The sequence below is a fragment of the Leptinotarsa decemlineata genome, unplaced genomic scaffold (assembly GCF_025532065.1).
Source record: "Leptinotarsa decemlineata unplaced genomic scaffold, Ldec_3_MD MMD2_tig00026307_RagTag_RagTag, whole genome shotgun sequence".
Taxonomy (NCBI): domain Eukaryota; kingdom Metazoa; phylum Arthropoda; class Insecta; order Coleoptera; family Chrysomelidae; genus Leptinotarsa; species Leptinotarsa decemlineata.
The window spans coordinates 10,525,376-10,548,448 of record NW_027412681.1 but is presented as its reverse complement, the minus strand read 5'-3'; the positions used below and the strand labels follow the sequence as shown (position 1 = coordinate 10,548,448).

Genomic DNA, 23,073 nt, shown 5'->3' with positions numbered 1-23,073 from the left:
ATTGTTTACTGCATTGCCTCAAATCACTCATTTTATATACACCCGTTCAAAACCATCGTGAAAAATCAGATCAAAACAGATAATTTGGAACGCCGGCAATCCTGACGAAAAAGAATGACGTCTTAAGGTCGCGTTCAACTCGACTTGCGCTTCGCGATCGTTCTAGATGTCGCGTCGATTGGAGATACTTCCAGCGACTTCTCTATCGCTTTCAGGGACTTCCATTACGATATATAAACACTTCCAACAGGCAGATTGAGAGAAGTGATCTAAGTCTAGTACGTAGTACTAGACTTAGATCACTTCTAAGTCTAGTACTACGTACTAAGTCTTCGTAAGTAAGTCGTAAGTAAGTCTTCGTACCGTCTTAGATCTAAGTGATCTAAGACGGTACGAAGTGATCTAATAAGGCGATATACATTACAGTTATATTGTTAGTGTTGCTGTGAAATAAAATCGAGTTTCATTGTACAGTGTAGTCAATTATTGTCATGGGAAAACGTAACAGTATTACTTTTAATTTTTGCCATCACAGAAACAACTGGGGATACATAAATATATGTCAACTCCTCTCTATTCTTTCCTGTCATGAGTAGATTGGTGTCATCTGTGTAGTTGATCGAATTGCTATTTTTTGTTGCATTTGAGAATAGAAGGTCCTCTTGATATTGCACTTCCGACTTCGTTGTTTCTGTATGAATCATTTCACATGTAACTTGTCAGCCAGTCGTCAGCTATGTGGGGTCCTGTGGAGTGGGTAGGCCCCGCATAGACTAGAGCTCGACTATATGGCCAGCCCGACACTGGATGGATTTGAAGCGCCGGAATACCATGCCAATATTTTCATCGAAGTGAGAAGACTTCACGTCCGTTCGGACGCGTTTTCATTCGATTTGCTCGAAAAAGAATGGCCGAAAGTGTCGAAATGAGTTACGTAGCGAAAATATCGGTATTTTGTAGAGGCTATTATTTCGGGTATCGGAGATTGAAAATGTGTAGGGTACATAGAAGAGGCGTTTTTCGCGTGTCAGGGCTGGGAATTATTTCGACGTTTGTTCTGGATGTGAAGTGTGACAGTGAAAGTTATGTTGTGGATTAAATATGTACTGGCAGAGAGATACATTTATCGAAATGGAATTTACATGATAAATGGTGTACTATATCAACACTATACTGTACTTTATTGATTTATTGTGGAACACGTTTAGTTTCTTTATAGTTCAATCATTGATGAAGGTATAATAAGACGATACTATATAGTTTTGTCAAACAGCATTAAGTTTTTTTACTCCGTGCTTCAAAGTTTACCTTGCACCGGGGTTTGCATTTACTCTGGAGTTAGATGAAATCTTTCTCGGATTGAGACATGTTTTATTGAAAATAAGTCTGAAAATGCATGGATTGACTAACCCTAATAAGCAACTTTTGTTCTATATAGTGTTGTCAAATTTCCGGAAATATATTTTTTTGGAATATTTCCTGAAATATTGGAAATATATGAGAATATTGGAAATATTGGAAACATTGGAAAAAATATAAGAAAATAGAATATTTATTCATAAAAAACAAAACAATACACATACCGAAGTGAAAGACTTAGGCATTACTTATAATAGTACTTTTTCCTTCACAAAGCATATAATGGTATTAGTAAAATCTGCAAATCGTATGTTGGGATATTTAATGAGACAAACGCGTGAATTAAAAATATAAATACGATTAAATTACTCTACTATACTATAGTTAGACCAAAACTGGAGTTTGCTTCAATAATTTGGACAGGAGAATACAAAACTACTTTAAAAGAAATTGAAAAGGTTCAAAACAAATTTCTTCGATATCTCTATTTTAAAAAATATCATAAATGGCCCGATTACAATTTAATACGAACATCACGGCTAAGGAGCGAATTCAAAATATTATCATTAGAACAAAGACGCAATTTGTCAGCCCTGATATTCATATATAAAATAATTAATAATCGAATTGATTCCCCCGAAATCCTACACTTCATTCCGTTTCATGTCCCTTCACGCCGTACTCGACATACAATTATGTTCAATATTTCTGTGTCAATATCTAGCACTAGATCACCTCTCGCAACCATGTTGATATTAGCTAATGAATTCAATGAAATAACGGATATTGATTGGTCTTTACCATATTCCAAATTCCGTAACACAATACTGAATAATATACTGAATATATCTTCGTGAAAATTAAATCTACCTAAATCTGTACCCCAACAGTTCTTATAGTAGGTACGTAATAAAAATATATTTCTTTTTTAAGTTGAATTTACATTGTATATATTGTAAATAATAGGAATCCATGTAATAAAACTTAACAAGTTTGTATGGATCAAATAAATGAATAAATAAATAAATAAATAAATAATGCTCATACTTAAACCCAAACAAAATAAAATAATGTCAAACTTCCTCAAAAAAACGAAAAAAAAAACGAAACACAGAATACCTTATACTTAAATACAAACAAAAAAAATAATATCAAACTTATTAGAAAAAAAATCTTATTTTTGATGAAGAAGTTGAGCCAGAGGCATATCTTCATCGCTATCATCACACTCAACATCTTCATCGTGCACGTCTACTGCCTCAAAATCTTCAATAGATTCCAAATAAAAATTGACCTATGGCCTTTTTCTATTTCCTTCAGCAAATTCGGATTATGGGATACATAGACTAGTTTGGCAGCTCTGTCATCACTAAGTCTGTTTCTCTTTTTCGAATGAATGTGACTGTAAACGCTAAAACTGCGTTCCGTTGCTGCCGAAGATGCTGGCATCATCAAAATTCGTGTCGCTATTTGTGATAGTAAAGATGAAGAAGAAAGTACTTTTCCATATAAAGTTATTTCCAAATAATTTGCCACTCTTACAACGGTAATTTGCTATGTCATCTATTATGTCTTGCTCGTTTATACTGAGCTTAGTTTTTGTTATATTAATTATGCAAGGTTCAGAACCTTGTGTGAGGTAATTCTGCAGCATAATGTATAGGCTTAATAACAAACTTTTCTCTTTTGTCGAGAAACTCTAGCAATTCGAATTTCTCTTTATCATTAAGTGGGGACAATTCAAAATGTTCTCAATTACCCTTTTAATATCGCTAAATGCTTTTACAGCAAAGTGAATAGTGTCATAATCTCCTTCTACAACTGTCAGCCATTTGCCAATAGGTTCAAAGTTATTAATTAGGCTGGAAATTTGACCCCACTGTTTAACATTTTTATTAATAATTTGTGTTCCTTCTTGGCTAACTGCAACTACTTGTATACTGAGCTTAGTATTGTATACACTTTTTAAACTGTTCAAAATTGAAGACCAACGAGTTTTTACGGGCAATTGTATGGCACCTGCATTTGGCTCTACATATTTATTTTCTGTTTGTTTTACCCGCAAAAGTTCATACAAAACTTGTTTATTCTTAATCTCTTTTGAAATATCTGTAACTTTATCAATCAGAGTCGATATAGTAATAATTTTAAGCAAATCATTACATAACAAGTTAAGACCATAGCAACCATATAAAATAATATCATATTTTTCCTTTAGTTTAATTCCAGCAAGTTACATATTTTATGCATTATCTGATACGTATACTAAGAATTTGTTTGATCCGTATTTTTCAATTATCTTACCCATTTCTTCAGCTATATACCGTGCAGTATGTCTTTGATGATGACTTGATGTAGTTGCAAACTAATGAATCTTTCATATTTGAAAATTCGTCTATTGTGAGTTTATGGCTTAATAAACATCAAATTCGAATTGTTTGTGACAAAAATTTTATATTTTATTAAAATTTTTCAATGTTTCCAAAGTTTCCAATATTTCCAAGGTACGTTCATAAATTTCCAATATTTCCGTTGGAAATATTTCCATTCACAACATTAGTTCTATACCAAAAGCAGTAATAACAGGTTGAAGGTTGATTTTTATTCGTCAAATGACAAAATTGAATGATTCAACGTGAAGTAATCAAAAAACAATATAGTTTTTGGGGGAAAATTTTGTATTTTACAAAATTTCTATTCTCGAAACTTAGCGAGTCATGAAGAAAAAAACTGTTGATCACAATTTTTTTCGACGAGAAGAAATGTGAGAATCACCTCCTAATTACAGCTCCAATTGAAAATAATCGTTACCACTTTACATTTCATTTGAGTTCTTGTAATATGCCATAGAATAATCGGACCAGAACCTGTCATTGACTTTGCCAAACAAAGATTGAACACCTGGCAGAATCTTCCAGGATTGGCTCACTCCAAGGCATTTATTCACCCTTAGAAGCTTGATACCAAACAGTTGTTCGACTACAGTAGGGATGAACTACGATGTCTAATAACCCTTCTTACAGGTCATTGTCATTTGAATCATATGCAGAGACTCGGACTGTCGGAAGACCATGTGTGCCGCCGGTGTTTGGAAAATGATAAAACAGCAGAGCACATACTTTCTGCCTGCCCCGCTGGGGTCCGAATCAGGTTTTTAGAGTTCGGTACTCACCATACAAACTTATCGGCTTCGTTGAGAGGCTGGGTTTTCTTTGGTCGAGTGTGAATATGTGTGAGCCACAATAAATCCAGCGATTCAAATCCTACTTGAATCACTACTTTCGCACAGGCACCGCTCTTAGAGCACCTTAAGGAATTTTCTGTAGTGCTTGTGAAAAAAATTAATCGGACTGTTCGAAATGGCAACTCCTGTAGGTTATGGAAATAAAACATTGTAGACTGGAGATATAAAACAGCAATGTACGATGTATATTGGTAAAAATACACAAGGTAATAATTCAAGAACCTCATCATCCATGACAGGGAATAATTTAAAAGTAATTTTTCTGAAAATAAGGAAAACATCGCGTTTCCACATCTATCACCGTGTGCCCCAACTCGCATATGAAATATGTTACTTTCGAAACGATGGAAAATTATTCGTGAAGAGGCACCCATTATTTTGTCTTGCTGAATGAATTTCATTTTACTTTGTTGAATACACGTAGATTGTTTCTGGGCATTGCCACGCTTTGCTGAAGGGTGATATTGATTTCATAACTTTATTGCCTATCAGTTCAACTCATGATATCAGCGCATATTTTACTGTTATAGTTGCACATCAAATATATTGATAATATCCCTAACCGAGTGTTAGAATTACGACATGTGCCGTTATTGTGATATATAGGTTCTTTTATTAAGCGCGTCCTATCTTTAAATTTGAATAAAACAAAGGGTGTGTGAGATATTATCGAAATTTTTCATTCGTTTCAAAGACCTATTGATGCCATTGTGTGTGGCATATAACATCTTTCAAATGTTCGTCACTGCTCCTCTGGGTGAAGCGCAATCGAAACGTACCTACTTTCCATGACTCTGGCGAATACATTTTTCCAATGGCATTGGTTACGTTAGTTTTGATGACCGCTGTGATTTGTGGCTCATTTATATTCACCTGCGACTTGTGAAAACCCCACAAGAAAAAGTCTAACAGCCTGGCCACGGGACACTCGCCCATGCGAATATTCGCGCGGTGCGAACGGCGAAGCGTCTAGCGACTGAAACAAACTCATAGGATTGTACTTATGAAGCCACGCGCAACGGCGACCGGCGAAGCGACCGGCAAAATGTACCGAGCTAATCGCGTGGGCGACTTGCGGCGCGGCCGGCGAGCAAAACAAATGCATGAATCTGTACGGCGCGAACCACGGAGTTGAGCGGTAGTCGCGGCGAATAGTGCAGTGATCAAACGAGTTTAGTTGTTTTCGCCGCGAAAAATGAATACCGAGACTTTTATTGCTGAATAAAAGACTGATTACAAATTTGGAAATTCATTATTCATTCTACCGTCAATTACAAGTTAGAAGTTGTTTTTTGTTTTAGTTGTACGAAAAATTACTGCCATATAATTTAGATTGTTGCAATGAATAACATAATTATCTGAAAGTGTTTTTATTTCATGAAATATTAATATACAGTGTAACATTTAATTAGCTGATAATATTTTGGGCAAAGATAGTTCCAAATAAATTTAGGTATAAAAAAATCCATTTGCGACCATTACTTTCTTGGGAACAGTTGTTCATACTGATGGATACTATAGGTAATTCTCCAAAATATGATCAGCTAATTGAATATTACCTGTATACATACGTATATAGATAAATACGTAATGTAGATTAATATAGATGGATATGTATAGATAGGTTTGATATGTATAGATAGGTAAGTGCATACCTTAATGTCAAAAACAATTTTTCAGCGGCACTTGAAATTCTATTAGCATTAACTTTTTTCTCCAATTCTGGTTGAATATTCATAAGAATATAATTGAAAGTTTCAATATTAATTCTGGTGTACTGAAAACATTTTTCTGGATATAATCTGTATTTCTTGTACCTCTTGTGGAATTCTCCATCTATACCCCGACTCTTATTCAAATCATGTACTCCACAATTTCTTCCAAATATTAGGTCTTGAACCAAAAAACTATTACTTTCGATAAAGACATTTCGCTGTCGGACTATTGGTCGCGACGGCGAACGTGACTGCCCGTGGCCTGCAAATGGTGTCGCGCAAATGGTCGCCTCGCTCCCGGCTTCGTCGTTCGCAACGCCAATCCGCGTGGCCAAGCCGTAACGTTGTCAAATCGGACGTTCTTGGTGACCAGTTTACAACACCTCCCACGTGAAATGACCATGTCCTCAAATCGCTCGTGCAGACTATCTGATGTGGCATGTGTTGTGTGGCACGTAGCGCTGTCCTGTTAAAATCACATGTCGTTGGTAATCATCGACCTATAGTGCTCGCCGTTGACAGTGATGGCCTGGCAAACGTCGATCTCAAAGAAATATGGACCGATGATGCCGCCAGCCTAAAATCCACACCAAATAGTTACTTTTTCGGGATGCCTTGGACGCTCTTAGATCTCATGCGGATTGGTATCGTCCCAAATTCGACAATTTTGTTTGTTCACGTACCCATTCATCCAGAAATGAACATCATCGTTGAAGATGATTTTTCGATGAAAACTAGGGTCAGTTGCCAACTGCTCCAGGGCACATTGAGCGAACATACGTCTTTGTCTATGGTAGTTTACCTTCAGTTGCTGGGTCAGTTGAATTTTGTACGAGTGCAGGCCCAATTCACAATGCCAAATTCTTCAAGTTGTGATCTGCGAAAGGCCGAATTCTTGTAAGCGACACAACACAGATAGCGACAATGTTTTCGGCAAATCTTGCGTTTCATCGATGTACGGGTGTTGGTTGATCGTTTACTGAACCAGTGGACTCAAATTAACCATCACATTGCGGTAGGATGGTTATTTGTACGTGTTGTTGAATGCAATATACGTTTATGGTGATTTGGCGAACAGACTGAATAGATGACAACTAATTTGACAGAGGTAGCTTCAACAAGATGACAGTTATCAACTGTCAAAGTTCGGAAGTCCCTATTGGGAGACCCTATATTATTTTCGTTAATTCAAGATATTTTGAAAATCTATTGTGGGATTACCATTTCATAATATATGTGTTGCTGATGAAACACTGTTCACAATTTGTATAAAAAAAGCACCTGTCATATTCAACAGAAATGCAATACTCTTTTCGACGCGCGTTTCACTAACCTGTTTAGCGTCTTAATCACCTGAAAAGAGGAACGAGGAGGAGCTGAAGACTCCAATTTGGTTGGGAAGAGTATTCTGAGCCAGAGTTTTTTATTTCATATTTTGTATATTGTCTTCAAAGTTATTATTTATTAAGTTCCTTAGATTATAACGCGCTGATCATTTCCTCTGTGAGGTATTTTGCTTAAATGTTTGTCGGATATAATTCAATGCCTGGTATGAGAAGTATGTGTATGGCTCTTCAGTTTCCTGAAAGAACATTTCCTGCAAGTGACCGTCGATGGATATCTAAAAAATGGGTTTACAGTTTACGTATAAAAGATAAATTAATCAAATAACAATCTGCTAACAGTGGATTGTAAAACCTCAAATGTATAAGAAACTAACTATCATTCACTCAATATAAATGAAAGTAACCTGAGAATGTTCCAGATATATTTTGAGATTTCTTTGGCTATCGGGATAGTTATATTCTCTAAAGCATGAATAAGTTCATCCAAATTCTGAAGGCATTGTTTGTTTTGTTTCATAACAGTGTAACTCGGACATTCGAAGATGATATGAAATAAATTTTCGGCCTTATTACTATTGCAAACAGTGCATATTACACCTGGATCGATCAAATACACAATTCAATTCAATGTGAACTTGATTTCAAAATGTTTGGCCATGCGTAATTGTGCAAGAGTGCGGGTAACTTGTATAAAAAAAAATCTGTTTAAAATCTGTTTTTCCGTTAATCAGCTGCCGCCCCCATACGAACGACAACTCTCAGAAGTTGAGAAACTTGTGCAAGCTGAGGACTAACGAGGTCTTACCTTTTTACGTGTGATTCCTAACACGGTTGCAGAATCATCCCAGCTTCAACCAGATAAATTCTCTCTAGAAAAATATCTGGTCGAGGCGGGAATCGAACACACGACCTTCCGATCGTGAGTCGGACGCACTACCACCGCGGCCAATTCCAAAGTAACAGCAGATATGAGCTCGATTCCGAGCTCATGTAAAGGTAAAAGATGCCATAGAGGCATCTTTGTTGTACAGATAACTATAATATTATATTTTGCATCAGTCGTATTCATTAATTTTATTTGTTGTTCAAAACAAAGTCTTGGATAACGGTCACTCTCCAGGTAAGAATCTTGTGCAGACAGTTTAAGGTAATTTTAAAAATATTAAGTGCAAGTTTAACTCGTTTCGTTTCCAAACGTACTATCCAATATATTGTTTTGCTGACGACAGCACACTTGTCTCGTCATTTCATTTGGATTCCAGGACATCGGCTATGGAGGCACATCTTCATCGGCAGCAGGAGGTTGCGTATCTTAATGGGGGTCTAGAAAGTGATTTCGAATTGGTGTGAAAATAACCAGGTTCAGTTCAATGCCACAAAAACCCAGGCATCGAATTTCACCAAGAAGATAAATGTCTTCGGAGCGGATATAATAATGTCAGGTCAAACAATTCCGCTTTCTGCTTCGATAAGTTTGTTGGGGGTTAAAATGAACACCAATATGTCTTGGCACAATTCTGAAATTGCAAAGGCTGCTTCCCAAAAGCAGAACCAGAAAACTGTACACACCTCAGCAACTTTTGATGCTTTATAAAGCTCAGATCATACCTTCTTTGGAGTATTATTCTCATGTATAGAGCTCTGCCTCCAAACATATCCTGAAGTTGCTAGATTCCATCCAGAATAGAGCCATTCGCCTGATTGGAGACACGAATATCACGTGCAACCCTGATAGCCTTGAACAACGAAGAAAGGTTGGAGATTTGTCTCTCTTCTATAGATTCTTTCACGGAAAGTGTTCAAGTGACTTGGCACATTTGATTCCACCAAGAGGGGTACATATCAGAAATACGCGACGGATTGTAACTTCTCATCGTTTTGAGGTTCAACTCAGTACACCTCGAACTTCACTGTTTAGGAACTCTTTCATCTGAAGAACTGCGTTTATGTGGAATACATTTCCTGATTAGGTTTTTCTAAATGGATTCATTCTCCAGCGATTGAAATATAATGTTAATCGCTACTTTCGCAAAGGCACCGCTCTGAGAGCGCCTTAAGGATTTTTCTGTAGTGCTTGTGTTTTGTCCTTAAAAAAAATGTTTTCCGGCAGGCCTTCACCTACAGTGTAGGTGCTTTGGAAAAGATGACTGTTTCGGTATTTTATTTCGAAATATTTATTTTCCTGTGAATATCATCTATTTATCTTAATTTATATATAAACGACTATCTGAATAGATAGAAGGAGTTCTGAAAAGACACATAAATCGTTTCAAGAGTTGTATGTGAAATCAATTCAATTCCAATAAATCATTTTATGAATCCCCATCTGCCCTTTGAAATACCCATCTTTAACTGCAAGGATTTCTGAGAGATAAGATCATTCCCTCTTACTTTTCGTTTGCTAGTTAGTCTGAATTTATGTCACGGACGTTTTCCTTCCAGCCAATTCGCGTCTATTGAATAATTTGGCAGTGACAAGCCAATTTATCGGAATTGAGAAGGTCGCAGGATCAGTTGGAATGGAATTAATTTACTCCACATTGAAATAAATGATTGGGAACTCATTCTTTTCCGATGCGTTTTCCTGATTTTAGATTGCTTTCGACGTAAAAGGCTCGGAAATATTATAGAACAGAATATCTAACACAAGAGACACTCATCTAGGGTACTTTGATGTTTAGAGGTGGAGTTGAACTGATTTCCGGGTTTTGAGAGAAAAAAAGCAGGATTACCTAGCCTAGCTTAGGCTAGGTAATCCTGCTTTTTTTCTCTTTTTTTCATTTCTTATTTTGCATTTTTTCAATTCACTTTTAGTTTTAGGTAGCAATGATTTTTGGAATAATGGGATTATATCGAAGGCATGAACTACATGACCTAAAAAATGAAAATGTCAAAGATATGAATGAAATTTCAATTGTTAATGTGGTAAGAACTGAAACAATAGTACAAGGAACATTTACAATTACCGGAAATTACTAAATAAGTAAAAAATGTATGAATCTACGGGCGAAATTTTTCCCATCCCATCTTTTTTTGTTCATTATTTCAATGAAAAATGCACAATCCAAAACATTGGTATTGATAAATTTGATAATTTACGGAAGTAAATAGCAAAATACTTGAATCGCCCTGATTCGAATTTATATACAGGGCATTGTTTTCGAAAGACATTTGCAACCGTATTAGTTGATGCTGGTGGTGATATTACTGCATTAAAACGTCATGGCGGCTAGAAATCCAGTTCAGTGGCGGAAGGCTACATTGAAAATTCGGTTCAGAATGAAATCAGCATTTCTAATACAATATTGAACTACATTGAGTCTAGCAATAATTACATGAATGGAAATATTCCTTCCACTTGAACATCAAACTGCATATTGAATAATCTTAATATTTAAAAAAAATTGGACCGTTTACAATTATTATGTTCAATTTGAATATAAATAGAATGTTTATTGTTTTCCTATATCTATGGTAATACCCCAGGTAATACCATTAATTACAATTTTGTAGAATTTTTCAAAGAAATACGAGTAATTAATGTTATTGTGTTCAATACAAATATAAGTATAATATTTATAGTTCTTCATTATTTATCGGGTGTAGATAGCGTATGCAACTCTTATGTTATGGTTATTAATATACTTGCATAAACCCGGTTAATGCTCGTGTATCAATTACCATTATTACATGATCGTTGCATAATATATTACTGCACAACCTTTTTGAAGATTGCATGACGAATGAAATTTAACTATAAAATATTATCGAGAAACTCTTACGAAATGAAAGTAGACTAGAGTTTGAAAACAATGAGAATCTATGACCGATTAGTGAGTATATCAAGATAGCGTGTTTTTGTGAAAAAACTGAGGATTTTCAAGGTATTTATGTTTTGCTTTGAATTATTCAATTCATATCCATTTCGTTATCAACAATAAGTGTGGACTGTGTAACTTCGTAACATATTTGAATTTCGATTGGACTCATCAAGTACTTTCGTTACCAAAAATTTTCGATCTCCCGGTAGCCGGCAGTCGGGCGGTTCGACGTGGGTGCTTTGTTCACTCAGTCAATCGGCCAATGTGTGAGCCGATGGTTCAAGCTGCAGGCTGAACGCTCGATTTTTACTTGCTATCGTCCAACCCGTGTTAGGAATCACACGTTAAAAGGTAAGACCTCGTTAGTCCTTAGCTCGCGCAAATTTCGACTTCTGAGGGTTGTCGTTCGCAGGGGTGCGGTAGCTGGTTAACGGAAAAAATATAACATCTTATTTCAATGAGTCCTTCGCCATTCTAAAGCATTTGCACCTTCGCCATTTTATGGGATTTGAGCTTTCGTCTTATATTTTGGTTCGGCTATCATTTATACACACTGTGTGGACATAATAACTCCTCCTGTTATATTTCTACGGAATGAATTATCAAAGTCGTGCGATATAAACATAAGAAATATCATTTACAGTGTATAATAATGTGGAGATGTAATATTCTTCAATTTTAGTTTCATCAAAATTTTCAATTACTGATGGGGCATCAATATTTATATACTGGTAGTATAGATTTGAAGAATGCGAATATTTTTTACCTGAGCTTTCGACGGGTGGGGGCCACCTTGAAATTCTAAGATTCCATAGGCGTCCGTGGAACTGGAAATTGTGCATTTGCTCGGATACCATAATTCTCCTGGCAACGGAGGATTTGTATCGGTGGACGATTTATGTTGTTCCAAAGTTCGGCCGCAGCAACATCTGAAAAAAAAGGGAATGTATTACAATTCAAACCATTTTCAACTAATCACAAATATACATAATGATTCATTACAGAAATGAGAACTCGACAAATTGTAACTCATTTCAATGAAAATATTTACATGAAATTCATACCGGAACAAAAGTTCAGGTATAAATTTCACGCTTACCTCACGGTAAGCGGCTACGCCAAATATTTTTTTCAATGACATTGGTGGTGTCAAGTGGAAGGTCTTTCGTTTCCCTATTACTTTGTGATTTTGCGCAAAATTGGTTCATAATAGAAAAAAAAAATTATGTTGTACGTTCTATTTGATGAAAAACTTAATGAGTGTTTTTGTTTTTCTCAGTGATTGATGAGAAATGACAACAATGGCAACATAATTTTCTGAACCTTAGGTCAGTGATCTACAAGATTACTTTGTCAATCTAAATCTTGGGAATACATTCATCCAAATACCATTTTACTGAAACATCGAAATATGGGGATTTCACCATCCACATAAACCGTTAATTGAATATGGATTCAAAATACCCCATTTATTATAGTTATGTTTGATTACTTCAACGTTCAACAAGAATGTACACAGAAACGTATATTACTTGAGTTTTTTCCCAACACCATGTTGAAGCATAATCTATCAAATTAGTTTATTCAATCATTTATTCAGTCAGTTTTTGCCAAATCACCATGGACGGATAAAGCATTCAACAACACGTGCAAATAATAAAATTGTTTTATCAAAATGGGTGTTCTGTTCGGACAACGTACCGTGCGCTTCGCCCATTTTACTCTCGCCATGATCGTCCTACCGACAGGACTATCCGCAATGTGGTAGATGAATTTGAGTCCACTGGTTCAGTAAATGATTGACCAACACCCATCATTCATCATCAACATTCATCAGCAACACATATATTATGAAATGGTAATCACATAGTAGATTTTCAAAATATCTTGAATTAACGAAAATAACATAGGGTCTCCCAACAGGGACTTCCGAAATTTGACAGTTGATAACTGTCATCTTGTTGAAGCTACATCTGTCAAATTAGTTGTCATTTATTCAGTCTGTTCGCCAAATCACCATAAACGTATATTGCATTCAACAACAATATGATTGTTAATTTATTTGAGTCCACTGGTTCAGTAAACGATCAACCAACACCCGTACATCGACGAAACGCAAGATCTACCAAAACATCGCCGCTGTCTGTGAGAGCGTGCAGGAGAATCCAAGGAAGTCGATTTTGGCCTTTCGCAGACCACAACTTGGCGAATTTTACGTCGTGACTTAGACCTGCATCCGTACAAAATTCAACCGACCCAGGAACTGAAGATAAACGACCATAGACTACGACGTGTGTTGGCCGAATGAGCTCTGGAGCAATTGACCCTAATTCTCATCGATAAATCATCTTTAGCGATGAGGCCCATTTCTGGATGAAATGGGACAATACCAATCCACATGAGATCCAAGAGCGTCCAATGCATCCCGAAAAAGTCACTGTTTGGTGTGGATTTTGAGCCAGCGACATCATCGGTCAATATTTCCTTGGGAACAGAGAGTATTGTAGATCGATGATTACCAACTTCTTTGAGGGCATGGTCATCTCACGTGGAGGTGATATGAACAGCAGAATCACCCTAGTTAATAGAGTTGCCGAATTAATTGAACTGGTATAAGTCGTGAAAGATCAGTTGAGTGTATCGTCTGAATGGGAAAGTTTCGAATTGGAAAAATTATACTTTCATAAGGAATCCGAGACATTGTGACTGGGGTCACAAGAATTTCCGAAGAGTAACTTGTCAAATAACAATGGTTGAAAAAAGACAGAAAGCCATGGCTATACTTATTGGTGATATTGAAAGTGAGCAAGCCCAAATGATATCAACAAGCAGCTAGACAAAAAGAAATGTGATGCAACGAAAGCATTCCTTGTAGGAATCTTTTTCGAAAAACTCTAGACTGTTCGTTACCGATACAAAAGAAAGTAGTCATCAGTTGTGATATCCAATTCGATGATAAAAAAAACTGAACATTTAAGAAGTAATTGAATAAACATGCATATTAATTCAGCTGATTCTGATAGAGATGGATATGAAGAAAATAATGAACCAATAGATTTTTAAATGTTTTTTGAAAATAGTGTGATACAAGAAGAGATGACTAGATAAAATGCTATTGACTATAATGGAAATTCTATATGTTCATACAATTTTCGAAAAATAAAAACCCAACCAAGATTTGTTCACCGTATGTTCATACAACAACTATATTCGAACAGAATATACAGTGTATTTCTTTAATTTCTCCCCTCTTTTAATTTTTTGAACGGGTCAACTTAATAAAATTGAAATTTGGGATAATGTTATTGATGCATGAATAATTGACAGATGACACTTTCAATGTGGCGACAGGGCACCATCTGGGGAAAAAAACTAATAATTCACAACCCTAGAATATGAAGTCAATATCTTCACCTACTACAAAATGGCGGAACATCTATTAATTTCCTGAAGACAAATAAATTAATATTTGTAGAAATATTCCTTTTTATCTGCCATATGGCAATACCAACAACCCGATAAGGTTTGTTAATTATTTTTTATTTATAAAAACGACAAACGACAAGAAATGTCAGTACGACAATGAACATCATTGTTCAGTTAGAATATTCTCATTTAGTTTTCGGTTTTACTAGCAGAAAGGTACCACGTCAACAATCTCTAAAATGGTCAATACTCGTCCATTGGAAGAAAAAATTGAAGCGATTTTTATTTACATTGCGACACGTAATTTTCACGAGACCAAACGGATTTTCAAAGAACATTTTCCGAATCGTCCTATCTGTAGAAAATATTTGAGGGAACTTGTATCCAAATTCACAACTACCGGTAGTGAACATAACAAAAAGCCCCCAGGTCATCCTTCCATTCCGGAAGAACAGCAGGTACGAAAAATTGGTGGGATGGTAGTAAATCCTGAGCAGTCTAATTATCCGTCGCGATGTTTGTGAGTTGTCTCCTTCTACTGTGAGGAGACTTTTGAAGAGAAATTGCTATCATCCATACAACATTAAATGAATTAACCGAAGATGACCCTGATCGAAGAACAGAATTCTGCGAAATCATGACGGAAACCATGGCAAGGCATCTTACCTATCTCCACAATATTTGTTTTAGTGACGAATGTACATTTTTTTAAACGGCAATGTTCGGGGACAAAATTGCCGTTATTGGAGTGACACCTACCCTCACTGGATCCTGCGTGAGAAGGAAATATCAAGAGCAGATAGTTGTTGGTTCACAGATGGATCAAAAACACCTTCCGGTTCTGGTGCAGGTGTTTTCAGTGGCAGACCCAGGACAGAGTTATCTACCTGCCTAGGAACTTATGCGACTGTATTTCAAGCGGAAATCTACGATATTGAATTGTGCGCAGAGAGATTGGATAAATCCAACCTCACTCACAAGTGAGTCAAACGGCGTTGAAAGCTCTTGGCTCCCACGGAGCAACGTCTAAATTGGTAGCAAACTGCCAAAAAAGATTCTCCTCGATATGAAAATTGAACATATTGTCTCTGGTTTGGATTCCTGGCCATACTGGCCTGGAGAGCAATGAAGCTGCTGACTCTCTTGCAAAGGAGGGGGATGCAAGCAGCTTCATTGGACCAGAACATCTCATAGGCATCGCTTCGGGCTTTGCCAAACAAACACATAACACCTGGATGGCAAGAAGAGGTATGGACTTCTGGCAGAATCTTCCAGGATTGGCTCACTCCAAGGCGTTTATTCACCCTTCGAAGCTTGATTCCAAACAGTTGTTGGACTACAGTAGAGATGAACTACGATGTCTAACAAGCCTTCTTAACAGGTCACTGTCATTTGAATCATCATATGCAGAGACTTGGACTGTTGGAAGACAGTGTCTGTCGCTTCTGTCTGGAAAATTATGAAACTGCAGAGCATATACTTTGTGCCTGCCCTGCTGGGGACCGAATCAGGTTCTTTGAGTTCGGCAGATCCGTACTCTCACCATCTGACCTAAAAGACCACTCACCATACAAACTAATCGGCTTCGTTAAGAAGCTGGGTTTATTTTGCCGAGTGTGAATAGGTGTGAGCCACAATAAACCCTTATGGGATGCGGTGGAGGGTCGAATAGACCCACTCACTTTAGACCTACCTACCTACCTACCTACCTACCTACCTACCTACCTACCCTCACGTTTTCCGGGAACCGCATACCCAATATCCAGAAATAAATAACGTTTAGGCAGGAATATTGGGAAACCATATTGTAGGACCTCTATTTATCGATCAAAATTTGACAGGGAAACTGTATTTGAATATGCTGGAAACTACTGTTGACACTGAAATCGTCGAAGCGAATCCTAATGAATTCGATACGGATATTTTATTGCAACAATATGGAGCACCACCACATTACTCCAGACAAGTAAGAAACTATTTGGATACTACTTTTCCCGGTCGTTGGATTGGCCGTCAAGGTCCTACAGAATGGCCAGCCCGCTCGCCAGATTTGATACCTTTGGAGTTCAATAAATATTTGTAGAGAATATTGACGTTACTGTGTTCGAAAATGTTCGGCGTGAATATCGGATGTCAATGTATTCAGGCAATTATTAAAAGTTCCGTCATTTTGTAGTAGTTGAAGATATTGACATTATATTCTGGGGTTGTGAAGCATTTGTCAGGAGCTTCAAAAATACGTGTCACAAGACCCCCCTTTCAATTTAATTTTTTTCCCAGATGGCGTCCAGTCGCCATCTTGAAAGTTTCATCTGTCAATTTCACTTTAAAATAATGTATTCATGCATTAATTATGAAATTATCTCAAATTTCAATATTTTGAGTTGACCCGTTCAAAAAATAAAAGGGGGGGACATTAAAGAAATGCACTGTGTTGGAAAAACTGGAAAACCGTGTGATAGTCGGTTGTGAATGGACTGCAAAGGGAGTCATCATCAGGAATCAAGAATCAAGAATGTTAGAAAAAAAATCGACTTGTTGCAAAAGGTTACTCTAAAGAAGAAAGATTTGATGATATTGAAACCCGAGTCAATCTTGCTATAGCTGCAGTAAAAGAATTTGAAATATACCAGTTTGATATAAAGAAAAAACTTTTTTTAATGGAACTGTTGATGAAGAAATATACATAGAAACATTATATGATGAATCGATTGACTGGTTAGGACTGACATAAGTAACAAAGTGGTCCAGATTTACTGCAAAAAAAAGCATAGAAAGTGTCAAACAATACTGAAAACAGTTAGCGTGAATGCAACATAATGGGGTTTAAAAATAAAAAATAAAAATGTTGATACACTGAAATGAGAAATTAAATACGATAAAACATTGGATATGAATGTAGAAAAAATACATTGTATGTGTCTATAACTGCTCGAAGCTGCGATTTACTTCCCTCCTGTTCATAGAAAAAAACAAACGCATCTCCACATAGTCTATTGATTGCGTTTCAAAATCAATGATCACCTTAGAGCCAGATATGCTCTCTCTCTTCCACCAACAACGTGATTTTCGATAATAACTTCCTGACAAATCTCCGAGAAAGTCAACATATCGATATTGAAACATTCCATAACTATTGATAGCTCGAATCCACGTGCCCCGATACAGAATCCCAAGGGATTCAAAAAATTCTTCGTACGAGAAAAGCCCGCGAGGAAACCTCGCCTTTTGCGGAAAACAGATAATAACGCGACATTCTGCATCAATTCGACGATCTGTACCGCTTATAGAGTGGCGAATGAAGTTGATATATCTCAAAGATAGGCAGCGTAGGTGTGGTACGTGAAGGAAATTGGTTTTCCCACAGGAAAAGGGTCTATTCGTAATTGAAAAAACAGTTGATATATATATATATATATATATATATATATATATATATATATATATATATGCAGTCAAAATTACTGGGCTGATATTTAAAGAATACTCTTTGTTATATGGTCGAGCTTTCAAAAATGTTTATTTCCTTTATCAAGACATTAACTTGAGGTTATAGTAAAAAGTCAGACGTGGCAATGAGAAAAAGTTAATACTCTTCATCTTATAACGATGAGATTGGAACCTTTGGTGTGAAAGTTGAATAACTTTTTTCGATATCAATTGCCCTAACACCAAACTGATATTTATATTTATATTCAACTCTTCATCTTGAAGAAAAGTGTCACACATTCAATTTAAAGTTACAGAGAAAAAGTACAAATAACTTATTAGATTTAAACATTTAAAATTATTTCACTGGCCATGCTTGGCACTTACTCGGTGGTATATTAAAGGAATTTAAATAGCTTTTAATCTGAAAACTCATATTTTTTTCCAATAACTTTGAACGTGAAGGCAAGAACATAAAATATAACAGTAGGTTATAACAAAACTTATTAGATAGTAAATGAATCTAGTGAAACATGTAGATTTTGAAAAAACAATCAAAGCACAATATTTATAGGAAAACAGGTAAGATATTGGAGTTATAAATGGTGTTTCAAATTCGATCCTCACCAATGGGATCTCGGAAACTATGAGAGATACGAAGATGGTTAAAATGGGGCAAAGTTGCGCATTTACCCCTGACTAACAATATGCCGTTGAGAAAGTTCTGAAATTCCGTGTATATCCGGAGATATCCGGAATAGAAAGTTCAGAAAATGGTTTTTATTTTCTTCTGGTTTTATTTTTCGAAGGGTTCGAAAATAAATTGTACTTCCACATTGCCACTTTTTCCCTGCTACATTATGGTGTTTTCAGATTTAATATCCGACGTTTCGTCTTCCAGCCACCATCATCAACTTTATTTTTTGTTATCGGTGCTACATTGGATTCTTTCTGTTTTGAATAGAACCAGATTTTATTCTTTCAATGATGTATTATAAGTAATATTTTTTTCGAAAAATTGGAGATATTGAAAAAAATTAGTTCTTATCGTAATATGCTTTGACTTTCATATTTCTAAATTTGACTTTCAATTTGTTACACTCAATGACATTTTGTTATTGTACAAGTCAATGAATTTTTGGCGAAAATGACTTTCACCAATGAAGAAAAAAGAGATATGATACACATTCATTACAAATACGATAGAAACAGTGTTAAGACATCGGAAATGTATTTAATCTTGTATCCCTAATTGCGAGAACCATATCGAATTATGTTCAAGTTCTTGAATCAAAATCTCACCAAGTTTGGTTCATTTGAAAAGCCGAGGACAGAATGGACCAGGAAACTAAAGAAAATTTGATAAATGAGGTATGTATGAGGTGAGTTAGACATTGTGTCCTTTTCAATAAAAACTAATAATTTGCACAAAACATGAACCCGTGAAAATCTACAGGTCAAATTTTCTCCAAAATGAATATTTGTCATACAAGTGCTTGGTGACATCTCAAAAACAGCGGTTTAAAATGTTACAAAATACACATGTCTCAAAAATTGCATCCAGGTGATTCCGGAAGGCGATTAGAATTTTGGCTAATATTAAGACCTGATTTTCCTGTTTGCCTGGAAAATGTGATTTGGACAGATGAAAGCACTTTTACGAATTGTGGGATATTCAACCAAAAATTGAAAGGAACTGGCTGATACTTGATGTCTTAGTAATAGTATATTATGAGTTTCACACAAAAGGTTTCCAAAAACGGGACACGTCTTTCGCTAACGATAACTTCCTCAAGCATCAGCCTTGCTTCAGGAAGCTATTGAATAGCGAAACACGTGTGGCGTTTTGAAAACCATTCGTAGTGAAAATCACAAACTATCAATATGTTTCAATTTTTTCCAATTTTTTACATCAACTAAGTTTCAATTAAGGCATCTGAATAATTTGGTCCGATATTTTGGTCAACCACTCGAGATTAAATCCATTTGGAAAAACGTTTTCAGGAAGTTTATTCCACATGAACGCAGTTCTCCAGATGAAAGAGTTCTTAAACAGTGAAGTTCGAGGTGTACTGATTTGAACCTCAAAACGATGAGCAGCCACAGTCCGTCGCGTATTTCTGATATGTAACACTCTTGGTTGAATCAAATGTGACAAGCCACTTGAACACCTCCCGTGAAATTATCTATAGAAGAGAGACAAATTTCCAACCTTTCTTCGATGTTCCAAGCTATCAAGGTTGCACGTGATGTTATCGTCTCGAATCAGGCGGATGGCTCTTTTCTGGATGGAATCCAGCAACATCAGGGTATGTTTGGGGGTCAACCTCCATACATGAGAGCAATACTCCAAAGAAGGTCTGATCCGAGCTTTATAAAGCAGCAAAAGTTGCTCAGGTGTGTACAGTTTTCTAGTTCGGAACAGTGTTTCAAGCTGTTGAGAAGCAGCCTTTGCAATTCCTGCGACATTATTGTGACATTATTGTGCCATTATTGTGCCATTATTGTGTTCATTTTAACCCCACAACAAACCAACCTGACATTATTATATCCGGTTCGGAGACATTTATCTTCTTGGAGAAAACCGATGCCTGGGTTTTTGTGGCATTGAATTGGACCTAGATCTACATTGAGATATGCAACCTCTTGCTGCCGGTGAAGATGTGCCTCCGTAGCCGATGTCTTGGAATCCAAATGAAATGACGAGACAAGTGTGCTGTCGTCAGCAAAGTAGTATATTGGATTCTTGTTTTTTCCAATTAGTCGTTGATATACAATAAAAAGAGGGTTGGAGACAATATGGATCCCTGGCAACACCAGCGTTAATGGTGAAAGTATTCCAGAGATATACATCGACGGTCACTTGCAGGGAACGTTCTTTCAGGAAGCTTAAGAGCCATACACAAACATGATCCGATAAGACATAGCATCGAAGTTTGGCCAGCAAACCCTCATGCCACACACGTTCAAAGGCCTTAGAAATATCAAGCGCAACAGCTCTTGATTCTCCATGTTTCTCGATTGCGTTATTCCAAATATGGGTAACATACGATAGAAGGTCGCTTGTTGTTTCCGAAAGCCATATTGATAATCACTCAAGATGTTGAAGCCTTCCAAATATTTGAGAATATGATGGCATGAGGCCTTCTCCATGATTTTTGATATCACTGATAGCAAAGCGACTGGTCTATAGTTATTTGTAAGATTTTCTTGCCCTTTTTGGAAATAGGCTGAACGCAAGTAATCTTTCAACAAAAAAACATCTTTCTTATGAGACAGGTTGAAAAGTCTGCAAAATACTGGTACGAGTTCATTTGCGCAGTTTTTAAGTACGATGATTAGATATCTAGAACGGCTCTCATATCTCCTTAGACAGGTCAAAAATCATTATGAGTTGAACATTTCGGGTCACACATGCGGCCGTCTGAATTTGTTTGAAATTACAAATTTCAAAAAGTTTAATTAAACCCGTTATTACGTATACGAATTCTCTGGCAACCGAGTTTTATTCAGGGAAATAACATTATCGAAACCCCAAGGCATGCTTAATAACATACATACAATTTTTGAAGGTTGAAATTAATTGCATGAGCTGAATTCTCGTAACGCTCGGAATATTTTTTTAATGTTCTCAACTTTTTCGCACTCATGAGAATAATATCCAAAAGCATTGCGAGAAGAATATGAAAATATCAAAATGTAATAAATGTAATAAAGTGATAATTTTTGATGTTTGATATATGAAAAAGGTCCGCTTCCTATCTCATTTCGCGATACAATGAACTGAAAAATGACACGGTGAATAATTTTTCAAAGGCCGACTCACCTACAATCACAGGAAAATTCTGAGCCGAGAAAAATATCGTGACCGTGCCAATGACGTAACATTGAGAACAATTTTAAAATTCTGAAACATTTTTTGTAAATCACTTCCATATTCGAAATGAAAGAAGAGAAAATTTCCCGAAACGGTAGCATATTTTGTCTGTTTCGGCCATACTCATGTTTAGCATTGCAACACATTGCGCCGCGTCTGTAAATATGTTGTGAAATGAACATTTCATTCACTAGAATAGTGGACTGAAAACACTATTGAAAGTCCATACATTTTTGGAAAAATATAAGGGGCGTTTTAGTACCCTCCAATACATAGAGCATAGATCATGAAAAATGAGAAATGAAATTTTTTTGTTTTTTTAACACTTTTTTCTGTAACTAACGTTACAGCAGCTTCATCCTATAATAGTATATTGTGTAACAAGCGCGTGAAATCGACTTTTTTACACAAGCGTGGAATTTGCGACACGAGCCCTCAGGCGAGTGTCGCAAACAACGCGAGTGTAAAAAAGTCTTCACGCACATGTTGCACACTATACTTTTTCTACGATCATACAAAGAAAATTAAGCACCATTAGTTTAAAGCTTTATTGAATTTCAGAATAATTAGTAAGTACCTATATTATAAAATTAACAATTAATTCTTATACTGAGATTATTATTTTTGGTTTCCATTCTGATGTGGAATAATAATGATTATTAATAGTAATATTGGAACCTGTGACCATTCCAAAACTTACACCTGCAGCATTTGATTTTTCTATTAGTGTGTTTCTTGACTTGGAAGTTGAGATGATAGAAGTAGTGGCGATAGGGGCTGAGGAAATTTGATTTTGAGGCGATAAAATTTTATTTGCCACATCAATTTTCTGAGTAATTGAGTTTTCTATATAATG

At 36.2% G+C, this 23,073-nt stretch overlaps 1 protein-coding gene across 13 annotated transcripts in view; it reads right to left on the bottom strand.

Moving 5' to 3' along the window:
- The window catches only part of Trpm (Transient receptor potential cation channel, subfamily M), a 431,781-nt gene that overhangs the window by 64,625 nt on the left and 344,083 nt on the right, over positions 1–23,073 (bottom strand). For all 13 annotated transcript variants that reach the window (XM_074180914.1, XM_074180920.1, XM_074180918.1 and 10 more), the window contains one exon: positions 12,252–12,414. In XM_074180914.1, the coding sequence (XP_074037015.1) occupies positions 12,252–12,414 (163 nt within the window). The remainder of the gene's footprint in view (positions 1–12,251; positions 12,415–23,073) is intronic.